Source organism: Geotrypetes seraphini, chromosome 15 (assembly GCF_902459505.1).
Source record: "Geotrypetes seraphini chromosome 15, aGeoSer1.1, whole genome shotgun sequence".
Classification (NCBI taxonomy): Eukaryota; Metazoa; Chordata; class Amphibia; order Gymnophiona; family Dermophiidae; genus Geotrypetes; species Geotrypetes seraphini.
The window spans coordinates 66,910,612-66,926,380 of NC_047098.1; the positions used below are offsets into that span (position 1 = coordinate 66,910,612).

Consider the following 15,769-nt stretch of genomic DNA (forward strand, 5'->3'; position numbering starts at 1 on the left):
CTTGAGGCGGTCCAGAGGAGGGCGACGAAAATGATAGGAGGCTTGCGCCAGAAGACGTATGAGGAGAGACTGGAAGCCCTGAATATGTATACCCTAGAGGAAAGGAGAGACAGGGGAGATATGATTCAGACGTTCAAATACTTGAAGGGTATTAACGTAGAACAAAATCTTTTCCAGAGAAAGGAAAATGGTAAAACCAGAGGACATAATTTGAGGTTGAGGAGTGGTAGATTCAGGGGCAATGTTAGGAAATTCTACTTTTCGAAGAGGGTAGTAGATGCCTGGAATGCGCTCCCGAGAGAGGTGGTGGAGAGTAAAACTGTGACTGAGTTCAAAGAAGCGTGGGATGAACACAGAAGATTTAGAATCAGAAAATAATATTAAATATTGAACTAGGCCAGTTACTGGGCAGACTTGCACGGTCTGTGTCTGTGTATGGCCGTTTGGTGGAGGATGGGCAAAGGAGGGCTTCAATGGCTGGGAGGGTGTAGATGGGCTGGAGTAAGTCTTAACAGAGATTTCGGCAGTTGGAACCCAAGCACAGTACCGGGTAAAGCTTTGGATTCTTGCCCAGAAATAGCTAAGAAGAAAAAATTTAAAAAAAAAATAAAAAATTTAAATTGAATCAGGTTGGGCAGACTGGATGGACCATTCGGGTCTTTATCTGCCGTCATCTGCTATGTTACTATGTTACTATTAAGATCTTGTGTGTTACTTTAAATCGTTATCTAACTCTAGAAGATCATACCGATTTAATGATTAAAAAAATGCTTTGTGATCCTTTGGAAACTTCGAATCATTAAAAAATATTTTGACTTAGCATCCTTTAGGTTATTGATTCAATCTTCAATCCTATCTGCCCTTGACTATTGTAATATTATTTACTTGGCATCTCATAAATTTTTTTAAAAATAGAATACTAGTAATACAAAATACTGCGATTTGTTTGACAAAATACTGCGATTCGTTTGATTTTTGGGTTGAAAAAATATAATCATGAGAGTTCATTTTATCAACAGCTTCATTGGCTGCCCAAAAAACCCCCCAAAAAACAACTAACTAGAAACAATAGGAAAATGGGGAGAACTACAAATTAGAAGTAAAGAATACAAAGAAGGTAAACCACAATGGGAAAGCAAGGGAGCAAAGATTCAAGAATGACTCTAGCTGTAAACCAAATCTATTTAACAGTCAAACGCATCTTGGAAAAGGTAGGTTGCATTTGTTTGAAGGCTCTGTTTGGTCTGGCTCCAGAATTCCTGTCCTCCCAATTTAAGCTACCTAAATCTAACAAAAATACCTGAAAAAATGGTATGTTCATATCTATAATAATAAAATGCTAAGCGCGCATGTGCACTGGCGCCGCGTGTTCTCTGATCCCTTTTCTCTTGGGAAGTGGCTTTTTACGTCTCACATGGCAACTCGGCTCACTCAGGAAAAGCGAAGGGCCCGACACGGTGGAAGAACAGCAGCAGCCCCCGAAGCTCCTCACCAGTCCAATCCCTCTCCAACATCACCGACAACGAAGAAGCTGCAGTTGGGGCAGTCGGGGCCTCCCCTGCCGCGCACAATCCGTTCCCTCTCCTGCAGCTCAGGCACCACAGAAGCTGTGAAATCTACTGAGCGTGAAAGCGCGCAACCTGGTCGCCGCGCCTGCCTACCCCCTCCCAACACAGCACATCTAAGCCGCCGCGGCGGCTACTCTCTCGAACCGCACCAGGCGGGGATCAAGAGAGGAGTCTCGGCGTCAGCTTTGAATTAAAAAAGGGAAGCGCATAACTGTTGGAGAGAGCTCAGGTTCCGAAGAGGGGAAGTAAGGTTGTTCCAGAGCTCAGTGATTCTGAAGGGGAGGGAGGTCCCTAGTTTTCCTGCATGGGAAATGCCTTTTAATGAGGGGAAGGATAGTTTTAATTTGTGGGTGGGTCTGGTGGTAATAGGGTTTGAGGAGTTCCAAGAAAGTGGGATAAAGGGAGGGAGGATGCCGTGTAGGATTTTGAAAGCTAGACAGGCGCATTTAAAGTGGACCCTGGCGATTATAGGAAGCCAGTGAAGCTTGGACAGGAGCGGAGAGACATGGTCAAATTTGCTTTTTACGAAGATAAGCTTAGCCGCGGCATTCTGAAGTCTGTGAAGGTTTTTCTTAGTTAGGCTTAAGTAGATAGAGTTGCAGTAGTCCAATCTGGAAAGGATGATGGATTGGACAAGGACGGAAAAGTGTTTTTGATGGAAACAGGATCTTACTTTCCTCAGCATGTGGAGGCTGAAAAAGCATTTTTTTACTAAGGAAATGAGGTGGTTGTTGAAGGACAATGTAGAGTCAATGATGATGCCCAGCACCTTGCTTGAGAACTCAAGCTGCAGAGTGGAGCCAGAGGGCAGTGGGATGGAGGTGGGTAGTTGGTCTAATTTTGGGCCGAGCCAAAGTAGTTTTGTTTTGGACTTGTTCAGTTTCATTTGCACAGTGTGGGCCCGGCTTGTTTCTGGATTATAGACTGATTGTATGTAACAGAATCCTGATTTGGAATTTATAGCAAATCCTGGTGCCAGGTGCAGGCAGGGCTAGTGGGCAGCAGGTTCCCCATCCCATTCTTCCTAGGAATTTCAGTCCTTGTGCCAGCAACTTCTCCTACCTCGGTATCCCAGGGCTCCTAGCGCTCCACCCCCAGCGTAGGACTTGGCAGGTTTTACTGTGGGAGAGAGAAAATCTGGTTAGAAGGGGTGAGGCTCATTCTGCCAGCATTGTGGGTGCAAAAAGGGGAATCCTTTCTGTACTGAGAACTTCAGAAACCAACTGAGAAGGAGTGGCGGGTTCAGTACCTCACCATCCCTCCTGCTGTTGCTCCCTCTCCCAAGCCATTAGCCTCCTCTAGCTTCAGGCTGCACCTTCCAATCCTTCCCTCTTTAAGAAAACAACTGGCAGTAATTTGCTGTTTTCAGCTGAAAGATTTCCTTCCTCTATGACTATGTCTTCAGTTCTTCTTCTTCACCTTCCCCATTCCAATCTCTTTGCCTTTCTCGTATATTTCCAAGCGCTATCTTTGGTGACCCACATTTGAGGCACTGCATTAATGTCTCTTCCAGCTTTGTATTCACCCTCTTGGTCCTCTCAAAGGTCTGTTGATTGTGAGGACATTGCTTAGAGGCAATTTAGCTAGTTAGGTTATGGCCAGCTGGATGCAGGCAATATTTCATCTGAAACTTAACTGACAATTTGCCAAAATCTAGCTACCAACATTTATGCCAGGTGTCCCTGGGCATAGAGTTTGCTAGCCAGTGTTGAAAATTTGCATTAGTCAGCTAATACCCCTCCTGCCCCCAACTCAAACCCACATCCTGGAATATAGCACTCCAATGGATCTAGCAGGTTAACTCTATTTGAATATCAGAGTCTGAGTGCAACTTACCACCTAAGGGGTATCCCATCTGGCCAGCCACTCCACCTAAGGCAAGAACACACAATTCTTTAAATATCTAGGCAGATTCTATATAACCTCATTGACAACATCCTTCAGCCACCGATTTCTGCTCCTAGGAAGCCCCCTTATCATCCTTTAGATCCCTCTAGTCCTTATTAACCAAACAGTCTATAGCCTTAAATATCACTGTAACAGTCTACAGCCCTGCAACACTGCAGCCACCTATAACCTAGCAAACTCATTGTAGTAATGTGTAGTCTAGAAATATCTCTGTAGCCTTGCAAAATCATTGTAGTAATCTGCAGCCTGTAACCCTCTCCTATTTCCCTCACTCCTCACCCGACCAAACTCTCCCCCACCTGCCTGGCAAACCCAACCCCCACTCGTGGGTTTCTCCTCATTTCCCAACATGAAGCCACCTTTCTGGCTCCTCCTTCTCCTACTATGCTCACTCACCAGCTCTTCTCACTGCCTAAAACCCCTCCCCCCCACCTCCCCGACTCCACATACCCCAACAGCGCCTGCCCTGGCCTTAAAATTCCCATACTAGTACGAACCAGATCCCATCCTTTCACAAAACACCGTGGAGTAAATCACTCCTCCTTAAAACCTGTTTCTCCTGCCAACCTACCCAACCATACCTCGGACTCTCTCACCCCAGTCCCAATTCTCTACTGTAACGCCAGATCAGTCCGAAACAAAACCCAAATACTAAAAGACTTACTCGGAGATTTTGACCCTGGTTTCCTGTACATCACAGAAACATGGATCGACAGAGATGACTCTTTCACACAAAACGAACTCTGCCCCCCTGGCTACTATGGTCTCACCCAGAACCAACCGGAGGGGAGGAGGCCTGGCCAAGCTCTACAAATCATTCTTCAATGTCCAGCTCCTTGAAAAGGGCAGCCATACATCACTAGAATTCTTGCTAGCCTCAGTAAACGACGAACTCCATCCCCACCCATTAGGTATCCTGCTACTTTACCGCCCACCCACCCCCTGGAACAAATCCTCCGAACTCGTCCTAGAGACCATAACAAGGGCCTTCCTAAAATTCCAGAGACTATTGATCATTGGCGATATTAACCTCCACCTAGACGATATCACCAACAAGGATACAACCGATTTCAACGACTTCCTCACCTCCCTCGGTTTCACTGCCCCTCCGCCCACCCCTACCCATGATAAGGGGCATACTCTAGATATCATCAGCTTCCTCGATCTGACGGAACACAAAACTTCTGTTGAAGAAGCGCATTGGGAACATGTCCTCTGGTCTGATCACCTTCTTGGCTCCGTCTGCCTTCCCATTTTCATGTCCCATCTGGGCACTCCTCCCCGAGTCACAAACTATATCACCTACCGCAAAAAAATCACGAGTGAACAGTTCTGGTCCCAATTTCTCAACCAACTCCCTCCTTCTCCAGGCCATACCGACCCTGACTCCAACTGGCACAACTGGGTAACCCTTTCTGAACCCACTTACCGCGCTCTTGCTCCCCTCTGTACTAAATCTATCTCCCACTCCCGCAAAGCTCCCTGTTATCTTCCATATCATAGGGAATTGAAGCAGAAATGTCAAGCACTGGAGCGTAAATGGAAAAAATCGAAATCCCCTTCTGACAGACAATCCTGGAGAGACAATATCAAGTTCTACAACACGGTATTGACAAAAGCAAGAAAAAATTTCTATGGTGACAAAATCACCAGATCAAAAAACCAAACTAGTACACTGTTCAACATCTGGCATAATTTAACCTCAAAAAATGACTCCACCTCCCCCTCTCTTCACCATCTGCTAACGACCTAGCCAAATTTTTTAACGATAAGATAATTACCATAAGAAGCTCTTTCCCCCCAACTATCTCCTACAATTTTATACCTCCCAACGACTCCAACCCTATCCCTGCTGATAGATCCTGGACTGCCTTTGAAATAGCCTCCGAATCCCAGATCTCTAAACTCTGTCTCAAATTGAAATCATGCAAATGTATCCTAGATCCTTTCCCATCTTACCTTTATGATAACATTCCTGCGCAGGCCATCTCCTCCCTCACCAATCTTGTAAACACTGCCCTATTATCTGGCCTGTTCTCTACAGAAATGGGACACATTGCCTTATCCCCTCTTTTGAAAAAAGCTGATCTCGACCCCTCCTCACCATCGAACTACCGCCCCATAGCAAATATCCCCCTCCTAACCAAACTGCTTGAGTCCATAGTCGCTACCCAGCTATCTTCTTATCTAGAGAGATTCTCCATTCTCTTCCCCTATCAACATGGCTTTAGACCCAGCTTCAGCACCGAGTCCCTCCTTGTCTCCCTAATATCAAAGGTGCAACAACTACATTCTCGAAACAAATTCGCTGTTCTGTTACAATTCGACCTTTCTGCTGCTTTCGATGTCGTCCACCACGACATACTACTTTATCAACTTTCTGAGATAGGAATTGATTCCACCGTTCTTAATTGGTTTTTAAACTTCCTTCGCTCTCGCTCCTACACTGTCAACTCTAATGGCACCATGTCCACTCCATGGTCTCCTTCTTGCGGAGTCCCTCAGGGATCACCCCTTTCCCCTATCCTTTTTAATATCTATATGTCCTCATTGAAGCTCTTCCAGCTTTCCCCCTTTGAAACAATCTACACATACGCCGACGATATCCTTGTCCTTCTTGAAACAGACCAGAACCTCACCAACCTCCACGATAACATAACATCCTGCATAAGGAGACTCCACTCCTGGTCCCTCTCGGTACAGATGAAACTAAATGAATCAAAAACAAAATTACTCTGGCTCGGCCCAAAGTTAGAACACCTGCCCACCCTCTTCGCACTGCCCTCAGGCTCTGCCTTACACCTTGAGTTCTCAAGCAAGGTCCTTGGCATCATTATCGATTCCTCTCTCTCTCTCTCAACGACCACCTCAACTCCTTGACAAAATCATGCTTTTTCAGCCTCCACATGCTAAGGAAAGCAAGACCCTTCTTCCGCCAAAAACATTTCGCCGTCCTTGTCCAATCCATCATCCTCTCCAACCTTGACTATTGTAATGCCATTTACTTATGCTTAACAAAAAAAAGCCTCCAAAGACTCCAGCTTATTCAGAACACGGCAGCCAAGCTGATTTTTGCAAAACGTAAATCTGACCACGTCTCCCCACTCCTGGCCAATCCTCACTGGCTCCCAGTGATCTCCAGAGTCCAATTCAAATGCTCTTGCCTGGCTTTTAAGATTATTCACGGCATCCTTCCTTCCCTAATCCCACTTTCTTTTAACTCCTCGTGCCCTTACTCCACCAGGACCGCCCATAAATTAAAACTATCCTTCCCCTCCCTACATGGTATTCTCCATGCAGGTAAACTAGGAAAATCACTTCTTTTCAAAATCACAGGTCTCTGGAATGACCTTACTATCCCGCTGCAGAACCTGAGCTCCCTCCATTTATTCCGCAAGCAACTAAAAACCTGGCTCTTCTCTAACATGTAATTTCTTTTCCCTTACTTTTCCACTCGATTTATAAACTTATGTAAATCTTTTCCTACCCTTTCTCATTTTAAGTTCTTGTAAACCGTGCCGAGCTCTACTTCCGTGGGGATGATGCGGTATATAAACTTAAGGTTTAGTTTAGTTTAGTTTATTCTGTGCTTGCTCGCAGATGTCCCATCACTGTCTTTTGGAAACATTATTCCCTCTTCCCTCCCATTGAGCCCTCCTCAGCACCTTCTTGTCTAGTACAGCAGCACTTTCCATACCCGTGCTGGTTTCCCTAGAGCCAGTGACGATCGTAGCATATCCACACATGAGGTAAATCTGACAACAGTGGAGATGCAGTATATGGTGGTAACCTGACTGGCTCTGGAGTCGCTAGGGAAGCCCTGCCTTAGGGGACTTTCTTCATTCTCTGTTACTCTGTTGGAATTAGAGAATAACATGGGGACAAATATGTCCTCGTCCCCGCAGAAACTCAATTTCCCTGTCCCGTCCCCAGGAGTTTTGTCGCTGTTTCTGTCCCTGCCCCATTCCTGTAAGCTTTGCCTTAACCACAGAGAGAAAATCTAGTTAGAAGGGGTGAGGCTCATTCTGCCAGCATTGTGGGTGCAAAAAGGGGAATCCTTTCTGTACTGAGAACTTCAGAAACCAACTGAGAAGGAGTGGCGGGTTCAGTACCTCACCATCCCTCCTGCTGTTGCTCCCTCTCCCAAGCCATTAGTCTCCTCCAGCTTCAGGCTGCAACTTCCAATCCTTCCCTCTTTAAGAAAACAACTGGCAGTAATTTGCTGTTTTCAGCTGAAAGATTTCCTTCCTCTATGACTATGTCTTCAGTTCTTCTTCTTCACCTTCCCCATTCCAATCTCTTTGCCTTTCTCGTATATTTCCAAGCGCTATCTTTGGTGACCCACATTTGAGGCACTGCATTAATGTCTCTTCCAGCTTTGTATTCACTCTCTTGGTCCTCTCAAAGGTCTGTTGATTGTGAGGACATTGCTTAGAGGCAATTTAGCTAGTTAGGTTATGGCCAGCTGGATGCAGGCAATATTTCATCTGAAACCTAACTGACAATTTGCCAAAATCTAGCTACCAACATTTATGCCAGCTGTCCCTGGGCATAGAGTTTGCCAGCCAGTGTTGAAAATTTGCATTAGTCAGCTAATACCCCTCCTGCCCCCAACTCAAACCCACATCCTGGAATATAGCACTCCAATGGATCTAGCAGGTTAACTCTATTTGAATATCAGAGTCTGAGTGCAACTTACCACCTAAGGGGTATCCCATCTGGCCAGCCACTCCACCTAGGGCAAGAACACACAATTCTTTAAATATCTAGGCAGATTCTATATAACCTCATTGACAACATCCTTCAGCCACCGATTTCTGCTCCTAGGAAGCCCCCTTATCATCCTTTAGATCCCTCTAGTCCTTATTCTGTGCTTGCTCGCAGATGTCCCATCACTGTCTTTTGGAAACATTATCCCCTCTTCTCTCCCATTGAGCCCTCCTCAGCACCTTCTTGTCTAGTACAGCAGCACTTTCCATACCCGTGCTGGTTTCCCTAGAGCCAGTGAAGATCGTAGCATATCCACACATGAGGTAAATCTGACAACAGTGGAGATGCAGTATATGGTGGTAACCTGACTGGCTCTGGAGTCGCTAGGGAAGCCCTGCCTTAGGGGACTTTCTTCATTCTCTGGTACTCTGTTGGAATTAGAGAATGACACGGGGACAAATTTTTAAAGTGTTAAATCATTTTAAAGTCATTGAGGGTTGTGCAGATGAGGATAGAGCTTGCAGGAATAGGACTTGGACAGAAACAGAAGTCGCCGGGATGGGGAGGGAAAATGAGTTCCCCTGGGGACAGGGAAAATTTGTCTCTATGTCATTCTTTAGTTGGAATGTAGGGACCTCCTCCTTCTTTTTATTTCCTCTTAGGGGAAGATGCTCAAAAGCATACCGTTTGAATAAGGCTGGTTGGAGTCAGTCTAACTTTTGAGTAACTGTAGCCTCTAATGCTCTAAATAATAATAACAATAATAACTTTATTCTATACCGCCACAATCTTGCGACTTCGAGGCGGTTTACAATCAAGAGAGCTGGACATTCAGCGAAATACAATCTTTGGAGGGCTCGGAGGCATCAGCAGGAGGAGGAAATTGGGGGATCAGTCTTGGAAGGCTCGGGGTGGGAGGCTCAGGGACGGAGAGGCTCAGGTAAATCTTTAGAGGGGTCCGTTTAGAGCTTTCTGAACAGATATGCACAGCTCTTGTGGGCATGTCCCAGAAAATTCTGACCAATGCTCAAAATCAACTTCATGCATATAATTTGAATGTTAAGAGTGTCTCTAAAATTAGGCTGGTGTTTCTCTGACACTGTAGTTTAACAGTGCTGGAGTTTTGAATATCTGCCCCTTTATAAGAAGTGCAAAACTCACCTGGGTAAATGGGTGATAATCCATATCCAGGGAAGGCACCTACCAAAAGAAAATCAGAGTAAATATTGCATGAAACAGGTCTGTATTGTACAAAGAAAAACCTATAGCCCCTTACTAGAGAAACAGTTGCCATGAAAGAAACGGTGGACCTTGCTTCCAGCTAGACCCTAGCAAAGGATGTTCTGGGAGAGAAGAACTCTGCCACCATGTTCTCCTCCTGCTGGAAGCAATGCTGGTACAATCCTGCCACTAACCAGCTGACTCCAAGGACACTGGTCTCTGCTGCCTCCCCTGAAAAGCAACCTGTCACAGGGTTGGGGTTAGATCCCAAGGTGAACTTTTTAGGAAGTGAACTTGGAGTAACTGGCCCAGTCACACTGGGGGTTTCTTCTTTTTGGGTTTTGTCTTGGAGCTGTACAGTAGGACGAGTTGCCATTAGTTTGGCGGGGGTGGGGAGGAAAGAGATTGAATAAGGAAACATTCTGTGTTTTCCTTACTTTTGAGGTCGATCAGGGTATGGTGACTTTTTGGGATTTAGGAAATCTTTGGGAGTTAAGAGGAGGTTAGAGAGAAAGTGGGGTGATTTTGAGGGGGATATTTTTTAGATAATGTAAGAATAATTAGGTTTATTTGTCTTGTTGTGGCACTCCAGGTCTTTGTCCCTCAAATAAATGATGTATAGGCTCCAGCACTGTGTTGGGGTCCTGCCACCATTACTGTTTAGTTTTGTGCTGTATTTTTATGAAATGTATTTACTTAATAGACTGAGGTGATCCCTAGGGATCAATGAGGTGAGGTAGAAAAGAAATAAAACACTGAAGCAATATCCCTGCCCAGTGAGAGGGTGACACCCTTCCTACTGCACCAGACAGCGGGGAGGTAGTGGCGTAGTAAAAGAGGGTGGTCCTCCTAAGGGCACAGCGGCATCCCTCCTCCTCTCCTTGCCCCATGCGCCCCTTGCTTTCACCCGTACCTTTATGCCCGCGCCTAAGAAGTGACATCAAAGGGGAGCCAACACTCGATGTGGGAAGCCTGTGGCTCCCGCTGGAGAAGTTTAAAAGGTACGGGGAAAGGGGCAGGGAAGGGCACCACTCGGGGGGGGGGGGGAGGATTGTGGCATTGATCATTTTGCTGCACAAAAAGATGGACAAGAGTAGAAGGTGAGTCCGAACCTTTCCTACAGCAAGGGAGAGTCAGGAGAGACCGTTCTTACTGCAGACCAAGTGAGAGAGAAGGGGCATAGTAAGGGAGGTGGGGGCAGCACCATCTTGGCGGGGAAACCAGTACCTCTCCCCCCTCTCAACATACCTCTTGAAATGTTTGCCAGGGCAAGCAACGTCTTCCACCTCGGCTCCCTTCTGACGTCACTTTCTGGTTGCAGGACCAGGAAGTGTTGTCATAAGGAAGCTGAGGCTGTCACGATCAGGAGGTGGAAGATACTGTCTGCGTTGGCAAACATTTTAAGAAGTATGCGGGGGAGGGATGCGTGTGCTCGAGTAATAGGAAAGAGCAGGAAGGTATACGGCACGGTGATACCGGGTGCCACCACCTCAGATGCCTCCCTCGCCACGCCACTGAGGGGGGCAATGCAGACATCCAGGCTGTACTTACCAGGCTGGCCACCAACACCAGCACCTAAACCTAAAAATACAAAATAGAGCAGAAATTAATACTTAGCAATTCTCTACAGTATCTTGTTGGGAGAGCCTGAAATTGCAGGAGCTGTGAGCTCTCCCACAGTCAACAGTTGTCAGACCAGCAATCCATCATGCCCAGCATGAAGCTTCCCAGAAAACTTGACTTTATGCTCTATTGATACCCCGTTTGGACTATTGCAACATCATTTTCTCTAAGAACATAAGAATTGCCAAACTGGGACAGACCAAAGGGCCATCAAGCGCAGCATCCTGTTTCCAACAATGGCCAACCCAGGTCCCAAATACCTCATAGCTAGATCCCAAGTAGTAAAACAGATTTTATGCTACTTATCCCTGGAATAAGCAGTGGATTTCCAAAGTCATCGCAATAATGGCCTATGGATTTCTCATTTAGGAAATTATACAAACCTTTTTTAAACCCTGCTAAGTTTACTGATTTCACCACACGAATTTCGGCACTAATTCCAGAATTTAACTACATATTGTGTGAAGAAATATTTTTTCTGGTTTGTTTTAAATCTACTACTTAGTAGCTTCTTCACATGCCTCTAGTCCTAGTATTTTTGGAAACAGTAAACATGGATTGATACCTACCCTTTCCACCTCTATCATATCATCCCTAGCTGCTTTAGTCTTTCCTCATAGGGAAGCTGTCCCATCCCTTTTGTCATCCTTCTCTGTACCTTTTCTAATTCCGCGATATCTTTTTTGAGATACAGCGACCAGAATTCCACACAGTATTCAAAGTACAGCCAAGGGCGTTATAACATTTTACTTGATGTAAAATGAAAAATGAATAAAGAATTTGGAAAAAATAAATAAATTTTCATCTTTGTTTTCCATCCCTTTCCTGATAATTCCTAAAATTCTATTTGCTTTCTTAGCTGCCGCCACACATTGAGCTGAGGGTTTCAATGTATCAATGATGGCACCTCGATCCTTTCCCTGGGAAGTGACTCCTAACATGAAACCCTGCATCACTAGCTATAATTCGGGTCTTGCAAAAGAGAATAGTTTTGGGACACATCTCTAAGAGATCCCTTATAGAAGAGATGGCTGAGGGTTTGCTGATCTCGTATAACCAAATTCCAGATATAGGTCACACTTATTACTAGAATACTGACTAATGGTAGTTACATGCATAACTGCTAATTAGTGTCAATGTACACCAATTATAGGCAAATATTGGTAATTAATGACAATTAGCAGCTAATTTACATATTAAATTAAATAACATATTTTGTATCTTGCAAGCAACTTTTTGTGCCCTACGTGTAAAATTGGGCATGCGTCCACTACTCTTGTAACTAAAAGGGTAAAAAAAAAATTTTCCCCATCCCTGCAAGAACTAATTTTCCCGCCCCATCCCGGAGAATTCTTCTCCTGTCCCTGCCCCTTCCCTGCAAGCTACGTCCCCATCTGCACAAGCTTCAACCACTTTAAAATCATAAGTGTTTGAGGCTTGTGTGTGAGCTTACAGGAATGGGGCAGGGACAGAGATAGTGACAAAACTCATGGGGATGTGACGGGGAAATTGAGTTCCTGGGGGAACAGGGAAAAATTTGTCCCTGTGTCATTCTCTAGCTTATGCAAATGAGGACAGAGTCAGGGACAGGGCAGAGATGGGGATAGAACTTGCAGGGACAGGGACAAACTTTGTCCTCATGTCATTCTCTATGCAGCCAAAGCTCCCATGTAGTATCCCTCGTGAATATCCATAATTCTTCCTAACAATAATGTATTTACGAGGGATCTTCAAAAGGTTTCCTCGCTTTTATTTTTTTTAACACTATTTATTAAATATCTCAAAAAGCAAATTGCATTTTTCCTGCCCCAACTATTTCCCAAGAAAATATGAAAGTGCAGAAACTTTCTGAGGAACCCTCGTAAGTGAAATCTACCTGCTTTTGGAGGCTTGACCCCAGTTCCTGGATACAACCCTGGAGAAACACAAAAAATGGAATTAAATAACCAAAACAATAAAAATAATACTAGCAGACATCAAGAGGGACTATAGACACACAACTGTGGGGTAAGACAACAAAAAATATCAGACACATTTTGATGGTTACAATGAATTAGTTTACATCAGGGGTGCCTAATACGTCGATCGCGATCGACCGGTAGATCTCAAAGGCAATGTGAGTCGATCGCAGAGCCCATCCCGGGCTCCATGATAGACTCGCGTTGCTTTTGCGATCTACCGGGCCTATCAGCTTTCCTCTCCCCGACGTCCCCCACAGCCACCCCAAGCTCTCCCTGCAGAAGCGTTCTCCCCGACGTCAATTCTGATGTTGGAGAGGAAGTTCCGGGCCAGGCAATTGCTGCCTGGCTGGCCCAGAACTTCCTCTCCAACAGCGGTATCTGCGGTGGCATGGGGGCCCATAAGTCGGCAATGTTCCCAGAAGTCGGCACTGGCTTGGGGGGCCTGTTCCTAGATGACAGCCTTGGCAGTGGCTTGGGGAGAAAGAAAGGGGGAACAGAAAGACAGGGAGGCAGAACAGGGAGACAGAGAGACAGAAAATACAGGGAGGCAGAAAGAAAGAAAGGGGGGCAGGGAGACAGAAAGACAGAGAGAAAAAGAAAGAAAGAAAGGGGCAGGGAGACAGACAGAAATAAAAAAAGGGAAGGGGGGCAAGGAGAGAGGAAGAAAAAGTTGGACTCATGGAAGGACAGGGATGTTGGTTGGGGAATGGAATGAGGTCTGGAGGAGACGAAGCATGCAGGAGGCAGAAAGAAGGGAAAAATATTGGCTGCACAGTCAGAAGAAGAAAGTGCTACCAGAGACTCATGAAATCACCAGACAACAAAGGTAGGAAAAATGATTTTATTTTCAATTTAGTGATCAAAATGTGTCCATTTTGAGAATTTATATCTGCTGTCTATATTTTGCACTATGGATTTTAGCGCAAGGAGCCTATGGGCGTCGAGAGCAGTGCGGGGCATTCAGCGCAGCTCCCTGCGCTAAAAATCGCTATCGCAGTTTAGTAAAAAGGGAGGGGGTATATTTGTCTATTTTTGTATAGTTGTTACTGAGGTGACATTGCATATTTTAAAGTCATCTGCCTTGACCTCTTTGAAAAAAACCCTGAATATAAATGATAATTATCATTTTCTCTGCATACAGTGTGCTTTGTGTTTTTTAAAAATTTTATTGTTGGTAGATCATTTTGACTTAGTAATTTTAAAAGTAGCTCACAAGCCAAAAAAGTGTGGCCACCCCTGGTTTACATATTATGTACAGGTACTTCTTTTGTACCTGGAGTGATGGAGAGTTAAGTGAGTCACAAGGAGCTGCATTGAGATTTGAACCTGGTTCCGCTGGTTCTCAGGCCACTGCAGTAATCATGAGGCTATTCCTCCACTCCAGTTTAGGTCAGAGGTGACTCTGGTAGTATGAAAAAAAGGAGATTCAGGTATGGGATGGAGAGGTACCCTGGGGGTAGGATTTAAGATGTTGGTGCCCAAAGGCAGGACTGGAGAGTGATGGGGAGAGGTTTCTTCTCCAGAAATCATTGAGCACAGTTGTACAACAACAGGAATCAAGGTCCTCTTTAGCCCACTTATTTGGGGCTTTCCAAATTTGGCACCCTGAGCAGTTGTCCATATTGTCTATACATAAATACAAGCGTGCTCCCAGGAGTATGGCTATAGCTGGGTCTGGGCTGGCCTGGGCCCATCCAGGTTTACTTCAGGTCTACCCAGAAGCTGGAAACACCTTTCTATAGCTGGTGGAATACCAGCTGTAGAAATCTGGAGCCTGCCTGGAACACCTAAAGCATAGTTGTCAGTGGCTCAAAAAATGTTGTTTTGGCCGCACTACTGGGAATAACTCTTGGAGAACAGTCCCCTTCCTAGCATGGAACAGAATATTTTTAGGAAAAGTGTTCCTTCTCACAATATGAGAAAGAGGGGACTCTGCCATTGCACAACTCACTCCCAGATGAAGTAGAGGCCATTTGCGGATGGAAGTCTCTTCCTGGTTTGAAATAGAGTGGACTTTGAGAGGGCAACCCTCCTTCCCCTATAGAGAGGATTCTGAGAGAGCTGTTTTCCTTCCAGTATGGGATAGAGGGGACTCTAGGATAGCTGCCCTTCTTCCAGTATTGGACAGAGGAGATTTGGGGAGAGCAGCCCTCTTTTCAATAAGGGACAGAGCATACTCTGGTGCATCACTTGCTCCTGGGTGCATCTGGATTTTATATTGCCCCCTTTTATTTTCAAAAATTTTTAGTATTGTAAACCAACCAGATACTTGCCGATGGTCGGTATATCAAACAGTAAATAAACTTGGAAACTTGGATCAGGAAACATTTAACATACCTGACACCGGGACTCCAGCTCCTATGCCTCTTCCTCCCAGGCCACCATAGCCTGGAAACATCATACCTCCAACACCTGTATAAAACAGCAAATATTTTTAAGAGTTTTTTTTTAATCTTCTCTTAAGCTCACCACAAATTAATGGTCTAGATTGCAACTATATAGGGCTTATTATTGAATCATGGGTCCCACTGGACTTATATTATCTTCCCCTGCCTCACGGATTATATCACTAGTCCTTGGTCTTCACCCCCCCTCCCAAATCAGTGCTTCACAACCAGCATCTGTTCTTTGGCTCCAGTTTCACAGCTTAACACTGGGGTTCCACCGGATCTATCAAGATCTACAAGGCACACTGTGATTAGAACTGCAGCTGAGGCCTTGTAGCAGAGGAAGGTGATATTTAAAAGTAGGATGCATCAGCCACATGTAGGTGACGTC

General features: G+C 45.2%; 1 protein-coding gene and 1 long non-coding RNA gene across 7 annotated transcripts in view; one reads left to right on the forward strand and one right to left on the reverse strand.

The window, feature by feature from the left end:
* The window catches only part of LOC117348986, a 92,515-nt gene that overhangs the window by 75,643 nt on the left and 1,103 nt on the right, over positions 1-15,769 (forward strand). The gene's annotated exons all lie outside the window — the stretch shown is intronic.
* The window catches only part of ELN (elastin), a 178,662-nt gene that overhangs the window by 3,788 nt on the left and 159,105 nt on the right, over positions 1-15,769 (reverse strand). For 5 of the 6 annotated variants that reach the window (XM_033921781.1, XM_033921780.1, XM_033921778.1 and 2 more), the window contains 7 exons: positions 15,329-15,403; positions 12,907-12,945; positions 10,959-10,988; positions 9,348-9,386; positions 8,176-8,211; positions 3,405-3,440; positions 2,631-2,687 (listed from right to left, as the gene is read on the reverse strand). In XM_033921781.1, coding sequence (XP_033777672.1) covers positions 2,631-2,687; positions 3,405-3,440; positions 8,176-8,211; positions 9,348-9,386; positions 10,959-10,988; positions 12,907-12,945; positions 15,329-15,403 — 312 coding nt within the window. The remainder of the gene's footprint in view (positions 1-2,630; positions 2,688-3,404; positions 3,441-8,175; positions 8,212-9,347; positions 9,387-10,958; positions 10,989-12,906; positions 12,946-15,328; positions 15,404-15,769) is intronic. The other variant, XM_033921779.1, reaches the window with a different exon arrangement.